Genomic DNA, 9,569 nt, shown 5'->3' on the forward strand with positions numbered 1-9,569 from the left:
CGAAGAACGAAAAGGAAAACACAACGGAAACACAACATCTTAACGTGGAAAAGCCTTCCAACACAGAGGGGAAAAACTAAAATGTTGTGGGTTATCTTACAATCTGATAAATCCTAGCCAACGGCTTACAAGAGGTATATATATATAGACGGTGGCATCGAACTGTATCGGGGGGGGGGGGGCAGGCATCCCTGTAGGGCACGACGTATCTCGCTCCGCTCGTCGAAAGTTAGCCTCCCTTCAATATGAAATTGGATCACAATATAACACAAAGGAATGCCGCTTCTTTTGTGGAGGCAGCGGTCTCCCTTACCCTCCTCCTCAAGCTATGTCGGGATGACACGGCTCTGTGCCGTGGGTGTTTTCTCGCCAAGCAGCGGGCCTCGGTCGATGCCTGCCAATTGTGCCTGGGTGGGGAACCTCTCCCCCGGGTTGACAATTCGAATTGCAGGTACATATTCCTGTTTGAAACGATTACAAACACTAAGTTCGAGATCTCAGAAACACATGTATGTTCATGATTGCTTTTTATGTTTCTGGCTTAGTAGTAAATAAGCACTTTTTTTCGATAAAGGGAATATATTAATATCAAGAAGATACCAATTACACCCAGCCTCTGCAACAACGCACCACCCTAATGGCACTACGGATGCACACAACCAAAAAAAGGAAAAGAAAACTAAGAAACAAAAGTCCCGCTACAGTATCTCGGGCCTAACAACAGCAATACATCCACCACCATGACAACACTTGAATTACAGACTCTCCAAAAAATGACGCCTTCAAGAAGGGAACAATGCTCAAACACTGTCGTCGCCCGATCAAAGATCTTAGGTTTTCACCCTGAAGATAGTCTCCGCTCTTAGAACAATGCCTCCATGAAAGGATATCAAGGAATGTAGCAGAAGCCTTACGGAATTTATAATTGCCAATGCTGCAAAAAGCACTCGTGACAATAAGAGGTGCACTCCGCTCACTAAGATTCTCCTGTAGTTCGTATGTGCACATGAGCTGATGAGTAACAACATCGCTACTAAAGATTCGATTTATTTGCAACGAAGCATGAATGCGTATGCTCGGCGATGTAATATCGGAGTAGAATAGGAGATAAAACAATTAAAATTGGTCCCTATTTCCGACTTCTGTTCAGCTGAGTGTTTAATATGCTCTGTTGCTGACTTGAATACGTTTGCGGTGCTGGAGAAGATAAATGCAATATGCAACATCCTATTTATCTTGTGTAAGAATTGCAGAGTTCTTCCCAACTTGTCATTGCAGAATTAACCAATTTGACTGTCTTATGAAAATCTCTTTGCGCTTCACTTGTTCAGACTTGAGACCACACATTTCCCAAACTATTTGCGAAGATGGAATGTCGTACTCCAGTATTGATTGGGAGGTTATCACAGGAAAGTTGTTCAGGCTTCCCTGTCACAGCTTCCAGAAAAGTATCCCCCACTATTCAGAAAAACCCTGTAAGGATCCATCACTCCATGTCCCCATGTCTACAAATTATTAAAACCAACAACCACTAGGCAACCCATATCTGGACTTTTTTACATTTCTGAAAAAAGAAAAGTCTGGACTTGTTTACGCTTCACAAGAGGCACTGACGCCTGCTGGTCTCTCGCAGCAGCACCGAGCTCCAACAATGGCTGAGGAGTGCGTGAAGGTGGTCGGCATGTGGGCGAGCCCGTTTGTCGCTCGGGTGGAGATGGCGCTCCGGCTGAAGGGTGTCACCTACGAGTACATTAGGGAGGACCTCGCCAACAAGAGCGAGATGCTGCTCCGCTACAACCCAGTGACCAAGAAAGTTCCGGTGCTGGTCCACGGCGGCAAGCCCATGGCCGAGTCTGCCGTCATCGTCGAGTACATCGATGAGGTGTGGAAGGACGGCTACACCATCATGCCGGCCGACCCCTACGAGCGAGCTCAGGCCAGGTTCTGGGCCAGGTACGCCGACGAGAAGGTACATATATATGCTGTGCCCTGTAAAGTACTACTAGTGCTAGCTAGAGTTCTACTAGTACTTACTCTAATGTCAGGATTGGGTTGGGTTCGTCTAGTGCAATCCCGCCATCTACCTTGTCTACACCTCGGCGATCGGCGAGGGGCAGACCAAGTTGGTGCACGAGGCCCAGCAGTGCCTCAAGCCGCTGCAGAAGGCCCTCGAGGGGAAGAAGTTCTTTTGCGGTGACGCCGTCGGGTACCTCGACATCGTCGTGGGGTGGTACGCGCGCTGGGTGCCCATCATCGAGGAGCTGTCTGCCACCAGCATCGTCACCGACCAAGAGCTTCCTCTGATCAAGGCATGGTTCGACCGGATCCTCGCCGTCGATGTGGTGAGGGAGACCCTGCCCCCGAGAGACAAACTCCTGCCGCTCTGCAAGGTTCGCCGCGAGCAGCTTCTATCAGCGTAGAGCGGCCAGTAATTCGATTAAAGACACGTAAGCTTTAATAAGTAAGTGTTGCGCACTTGTGCAACAGATGTTTGGAACATGATTCAGCTCTCGAGCTTCAGTTGTATAATCTTCTGAACTAAGTGGCTACATGCATCTATCGCTGCAGATGCCGGAGCTTTCCTCTTTTCAGATTTGTTTTCTGTATAATCTTCATCAATCCATGTAAATGGCTGTATATTTCCTCCAGTGTTAATTGATGCGACAACATATTAAAATCCATGTAAGATTAAGGGCTATTTGAGTATCCTTCTCTAGGAAAAGAAGAGCTGCATAGATGTAATTAAGCTGATGAACTTGCTGAAATAAAATTTGGGCATAATCCCCTAATTACATCAATATTGCTACCTTTAACCAGGATTCGATGAAAGACATCTTTTAGATTTTTCAAGCATTTAGACAATCTCACAAAGTAGACATGAGACAATATTTGTTGACGTGATTCAACAATCAACATCTATATTTTCGGGGCAATGATGTTAGAAACCTATCCTACACCTACTGGTACTTGGGCTCTCAGCCTCGACTACCACATGGGCATGGACCACGTGCCGACCGTTACGATCAGCGCACTACCAGTACTCCCTCCGCCCCATGTTTCGTGGGACGGAGGGAGTACCTGGGATGACACGACGATCAAGCCATCCAGTTGGATCATGCAACCTCCCACCCCTGGCTCTAGTAGAGGTTCACGTTGGCTTATTTCTTGTAGTCAAGGTCTTTGGGTTCACTGGTTCTATGCTATCTCGCCAACCAGAGCATAATGGCAAGGGTGCATTCTTATTATTCCCTCAAGTGTAATTTATTGGCTGAGACATGGAGGCCAAGGTTTCTATCTGAGAGGTCAGTTCACGCACATGTTCAAGCGTTTTGTTTTCCATATCGGCTGTCGAAACTGGCAAAGTGCGCAGTTTGTCATTGGTTTAGATGCTATGCTCCTTCTCATCCAATCTGCTGCTCTCAAATACATGGATTTTTTCGATAAAGGGAATATATTAATATCAAAAAGATACCAATTACACCAAATCTCTGGAACAACGCACCACCCTAATGGCACTACGGATGCATACAGCCAAAAAAACAAAAAAAACTAAGAAACAAAAGTCCCGCTACAGTATCTCGGGCCTAACAACAGCAATACATCCACCGCCAAGACAACACCTGAAATACAGACTCTCCAAAAACGACGCCTCCAGGAAGGGAACAGTGCTCTAACACCATCATCGCTCGATCAACAATCTTAAGTTTTCACCTTGAAGATAGTCTCCGCTCTCAAAACAATGCCTCCAACAAGGTCATTGCCATGCACAACCAGTTAAGGCCAGACCTTGGGTATTCACCCTGAAAGGTAGGACTCTGAACTTCACTGTGTTGTCGCCCCCACTTTCATACCGCTGCTGTGAAGCCCGGAACACGAAGCAAGTCCCTCAACAGCGCGGAGACATGAACCTCCCTTAGCTAGTCCTCCCCTCCGGCCTTCATGAACTTCTCTTATTCCGACTTTCATTATGGATCCATTGTCACTTGATGTCAACACAGAAAAAGAGCTTCGCGCCGCTCCCTCCAGAACCAATCGGTTGGATTAAAAGCATGGGTGCGCACGACCGAATACCACCGATCCAGCAAACTCCAGGCAAAAAGCACTGTTACATTCGCTGGCGGAGCCTTCCGGAACTCAACTCTCCGGCCAGATCACGAGTCCAGGCCTCTAGTAGCTCTTCCTCTTCACGGAAGAGAGACCCTAGGACCACCGCCTTTATTCAGGTCGGACCCCCACGTCGGCGACCATCCCTAGATGGCCACTCCAACCCTCCACCGGCGACACCGTCACCGGCTTCCATGCTTCTCCATCTCGCCGCTGGAACGCGGTGATAGATCGATAGATCCACCACCACCAACCGCATGCCGACCCTCTCCGGCGAAGAAGAGGGCCACCTCCAGCGTCGTACCCAAGGCTGCTGCCCCGGGCGACCTCGTGTCGCGGGTGAAGCCCGAGATCGCCCCCACTCACCGACGAGAGGCGGGGGTAAATTGGTGCAGGCCATGGGCCTGGCCGCCGCTCACCACCATCCCCTGTCGGAGTGCTGCGGAGAGCCGACGGGAGGAGGGAGACCGTAGCGCAGGCCGCCGCCGCCCATCCCATCCGCGCCGGCCGGTCCACCAGGGGAGAGCCGACGGGAGAAGGGGGCGCAGCGAAGGCCACCGCCGCCCATCCCATCCGCGCATGTCGGTCCGCCAAGCGTCGAGGAGGGGAGATCCGGCCGCCATCCACCACGTATCGACGAGGAAGGGCCCGTGCCTCCGCCACGCCCCGTGGGTCTTTGCCCCGGCGGCGCTACCGGCGGCGGCGGTTAGGGCTGGGAGGGTGGGGTTCGGGGAAACCTAGATAGGTATTGATTGACAAGGGATTAACTTATCAATGCCTATGGATTGTAGGCTAGGGTTTAGTTGGAAGTAGAGGGTAAGTAGATCTCGAAGGTTTCAGCCGAAAAGTACTCGACGAATATGAAAACTAGGGTTTGCAGACAATGATTCGATGATCTCCTCGTCCCTCGACTCCCCCTTTATATAAGAGGTGGAGCCGAGGGTTTCGTTTTGTACAAGTTACAGAGTCCGGGACGGTTTCTAACTCATCCCGCCAGATTTACAAAAAACACTTCCTATTACAATTCTACTTTCCTTAACATATCTTGGACTCTCGAACCTTCTTATTCTTCGGGTAGTGGGCCTTCGATAAACCCCGGGTACTATCTTTGGCAGGCCCATTTGGAATGCCTATGTCAGTAGCCCCCGAGATTTTGTTTGAATCGTAGAATCAAAGAAAATCTCCACTGCTTATTCTTACTCCACAATGTAAACTTTTCTATATTTCTTCATATAAATTTCTATATTGTACAGGGATATTGGTAGTTGGGGCTAGTTCATCTGACGGATCAGGTACTAGTTAACTGCTCTAGTGGCAATCCGCAAAAACCTACTTCAAGATCACGTCCCTGGACATGATCTCGGGATACTCGGTGCAAACTTCAACAGGTGCCGCTTAAGGTCTTACCATTCCGTCGAGTCCCAGTCAAATTTATCGAGTACCTAACGCGTCCGTTAGGATTTTTCTTCGTATCTGTTGATACGGATAAAAGTAGCAGAGCGCAGTCTTCGGCGATGCCACGCCCAGCAGAATAGATCTGGGGTCTTACCTTCGCAAATTCGCGGCATTCAGAAATTGATCGCAACTTTGGCGTTCTGAGAATATATTGTCGAGTGCTTTTCCGGCTGTTGGAATGGCACATTTTATTGAGTCAAATATGACTTATATTAATTTCCCGATGGGAGTATATGTAGAGTTAATTATAACTCGAAATATACTCTCTTGCTTTTCTATCTTTCTTTCTTTTTCCTTTTTATATTTCATCGGGCACGCGAACAGCGTTCCCGATGGGAGTAGCCCCCGAGGCTACAACCAAGAACTTGTGCTTGGTTGTAGGCTCAACATTTTAGTCCACCTTGTCGATGTATTGCCATTATCTCCCGATTTTCTTTCTCTCTCTTTTCTTCTTTTCTCTTTTTTTTTTTTTTCCTCTCTCGGGTGCGCGAACAGCGCTCCCGATGGGAGTAGCCCCCGAGGCTACAGCCAAGAACTTGTCCTTGGTTGTAGGCTCCCACAATTTCTATATTTGCCACAGTCGAAATTTTACTTTTCTCGAAGTAGCCCCCGAGCATTTGGGCAAAAACTTGTTTCTGACCAAAGGCTCCCGAAATATTCAAATAACTTCTCCTGTCGCCATTCTCCTTTTATTTTCCTTGTCGACATATTTTATTTTGTCAAATTCTCTTCAGCTCTGTTAATAGTCGAAATTTTTCTGCCTGGTGGGACCAATGTTCCTACCATGTTGACACGTCGTGCTAGTGGGGGACACACGTACTCCGCTTTTTCTGGCGCACGTACGGTAACGCCTATCTCAGTAAAAATACTGTTTTGCCCTTGTTTCTATAAGATCTATTCTCACCACACGATTTCTTCATCCAACGGCCCACTGCTTCACCCAATTCTTATATAAACCTGTCTTCAACCTCCGTTCATCCCCTCGCTTGCGCCGCTCACCTGTTCCTCTTCGCAAATCTTCCCCTGCGCCCAACTTTCTCGAATTTTCCGCACTCGCATACATTGCTTTGCCCATTGCCGTTGATGCCACCGCGTGCGCGTCTGACTCGCCACAGCACTCCGGAATCCAAGATGGCCGCTGAAGATCTTGAGTGGGAGAGATCCAAAATCTCCAACCAAGATGTCAATATGCTGAAAAGGCTCGGCCTGATGAAGAAGGAAGACGCCATCCGCTTTCCCAGCGAAGAAAGCTACCCCAAGCCTCCAATGGAGTATCGGGTTAGTTTCGTTGATCATCTCATCCGCGGTCTCTCTACCCCAATCCATGATTTCCTCCGCGGTCTTCTCTTTGTCTATGGGATTCAGCTGCACCGACTGACCCCCAATTCCATCCTTCACATTTCTATTTTTATCACACTTTGCGAATGCTTTCTTGGAGTTGCTCCCAATTGGGCTCTCCGGAAGCGCATTTTCCGCCTCCGCCGCAATGGCGCTCACAACGCCACCTACAACATAGGTGGCGTAGTTATCCGTGTCCGAACCGATGTCGATTATTTCGACGTCAAATTTCCTGACTCTGTCCAAGGATGGCGCAAAAGGTGGCTTTATATACACGAAGAAAGCGCCAATTCCGTGGAACACAACATAGTTCCTTTCGACGGAAACGCAAAAATTCAACGCCGCTATTCCTGGGACGCCGAAGCTTCCGAAGAAGAGAAAAAGGCGACAGAAGCTCTTATGTCTCGTATTCATCAGCTTCAAAATACTCGAGGCAAAGAGTTATCTGGTGTCCAAATCACTGCCTATTTTCTTAGGATTAGAGTGCAGCCTCTTCAGGCTCGCAAAAATCCCCTTTGGACGTACTCTGGTGCCAATGACGCCAATAGGCTCTCCAATGATCTTTCTGTGAAGGACTTGGAGAAGCTTATTCGAAGAATTACCTCGCTGAGTAAGAAGGATCCTATTCCTTCCTCTTGTCGCGTGGGACCCTACAGCTCCACCAATCCTCTCCCCGAGGTATTTTGTCTTCTCGAATTTTATCTTGTTCTGAATTTTCCCCGCATCTCACCGCATTGATATCTCTCTATTTTTCCCTTTGTCGCTATTTTCTTGTAGAATCACCCTACTATGACGTCCCTTCCTCCTCTTCCCGAGGATGGAGAAGTCGAAGAAATGGGCGTTGTTACCGACGACAATCAAGCTCCGTCCTTTGTGAATGATCCCGTGGATTCTCGAAAGTCCGCGGGATCTTCCGAGGACACCACGTCGATCCAATCTCCTCCTCCCGCTGTTTCCCCACAAAGGAAAAGGAAGAGGAACGATGTCGAAGATTCCGGCACTTCCAAAGCCGAAGAAGTTGTTCCTTCTCCGAAGGCAACTTATGATCCTTATGTTGCATCCCTCGTCAGCTCGTAAGTTCCTCGGCTTCCTCTTTATTTCTGTAATCGAAGTCTTTTCTTGTCTTACTTTTAATGCTATTGATCCTTACTCGCAGTGATGACGAGGAAGAAGTACCAGCTCGTGACGTAGCTCCTCGGACGAGCACGTCACACACTTTAGTTATTTCAGAGAAACCTGTTGAAGGAGAAGAATCGTCGCCTCCTCAACAGAATGTTGATACATCTACTCCTCCTTCAAGCCCCCTTGTCCCTTCGCCAAAAAGGGCAAGGGTTGAAATGATCGTTGAGCCACCTCCTCAATTGAGCAGCTCTTCGTCGCAGCTCTTGGATGATGTAAGTTTGTCGATGTCTATATTTCTTCTATTTTGCTTTTGTGGACCCTTACTTTTTTTAATGCCGATGTTTTCCCTTTCATTCTTCTTCTTTGACAGCCTATGATCAAGGATCTTATCCGTATCGGGTCCCAATTTATTGGATACCGCGAGTATGCCAGCAGAGCCGAAGGTAGTAACTTTTATACTTACTGTCTTTCCTGAGTTTTGCTCCTTTTTGTTTGTCGCTATTTTTTGATCTTTCTCTCCCCTTTTTTATCTTGATAGAAAAACTTGCAGAGGCCAACAAGCGTGCCGACGCTCTTGCTCACAAACTAGAGCGTAGTGAGGCGGCTCGCGAGAAAGCCGAACTTGCTGCTAGCGAAGCTAGAGCGGAGGCCGATGATGCCAAAGCAAAGGCCGCTAGTGTCGAGGAATTGCAGAGAAGGCTCAAAGATGCTGAATCTGCTTTAGACGAGCAGAAAGCTGCACAGGCTTCTCGAGAGCAAGGGATCATCAAGCGTTTGAAATCGCAAAGTCGACGTACGCTGAGTAATATCACCCGTCCCTTCTATTTTATTGTATTTCTTGTTTCTTGGTTTTCGACTAATGTTTTGTCTCGTGTGGCAGCCCAAACTGACCAAGATTTTGATCTGGAGAATCCCGTCAATGACCCTCTCCTTGACGCACTTTCTCTTCTGGAGTTCCATGGGCGCGAAATTCGTGAAGGCGTGGCCAATGCCAGTGCAGGTTTGTCGGCGTTGTTCCCCTACTTCTTCCCGAAGAAAGAGGAACCTTCGACTTTCCTTGCCCTTGCCAAGCTTTTCAATTCGTCGGAAGACCTTGGACTGAAGATGCGTCAGGAGAATATGAAGGTTGCTGTCGAGAATACTGTTGCCCTGGTTGCTGACAGCCAACAGACGCTTGATTGGATGAAGGTTGGCGACACCGATCAGATAGAGCAGTCGAGATGGAGGTCGCTGATCAAGGCGGCCAAGCCCAACACGAAGAAGATCTTGGCGTATCTCGGGATCAAGCCATCTTCGACTCCTAGCTCCTCGAGGCCGGAGGTCTAGTTGCATGCCTCCTTGTTTCTTTTTCTGTTTCTTTTGCTCTTGTCGCCATTTTAGCCTTGGCGACAATTACCCTCTTAGTCCCCCTGGAAAACTTTCTTTTGTAATATCTGTGTAAATTTTCTAGCAAGGAATGAAATTTCTCTTCGTGCTTTTCATTGATCCTAGGCCTTTCTTTTCCAGTTAATATTTGATAACTACTCAACCCCTCCTCGTTCTGCCGCTGC

General features: G+C 48.2%; 1 protein-coding gene across 1 annotated transcript; it reads left to right on the top strand.

Moving 5' to 3' along the window:
- Positions 1-1,547: 1,547 nt before the first annotated feature.
- LOC124655220 (glutathione transferase GST 23-like) lies at positions 1,548-2,686 on the top strand. The gene is made up of 2 exons (XM_047194153.1): positions 1,548-1,969; positions 2,067-2,686. The coding sequence occupies exons 1-2, from the start codon at positions 1,652-1,654 to the stop codon at positions 2,418-2,420; spliced, it is 672 nt and encodes a 223-aa protein (XP_047050109.1). The 5' UTR covers positions 1,548-1,651; the 3' UTR covers positions 2,421-2,686.
- Positions 2,687-9,569: the final 6,883 nt, after the last annotated feature.

This window comes from Lolium rigidum, chromosome 5 (genome assembly GCF_022539505.1).
Source record: "Lolium rigidum isolate FL_2022 chromosome 5, APGP_CSIRO_Lrig_0.1, whole genome shotgun sequence".
NCBI classification, from domain to species: domain Eukaryota; kingdom Viridiplantae; phylum Streptophyta; class Magnoliopsida; order Poales; family Poaceae; genus Lolium; species Lolium rigidum.

Bases quoted from the DNA above. Each gene is read 5' to 3' on its own strand.
- LOC124655220 (XM_047194153.1), top strand. From the start codon at position 1,652: ATGGCTGAGGAGTGCGTGAAGGTGGTCGGCATGTGGGCGAGCCCGTTT. The intron at 1,970-2,066 runs GTACATATATAT...GGGTTCGTCTAG, and splicing joins CCAGGTACGCCGACGAGAAG to TGCAATCCCGCCATCTACCT.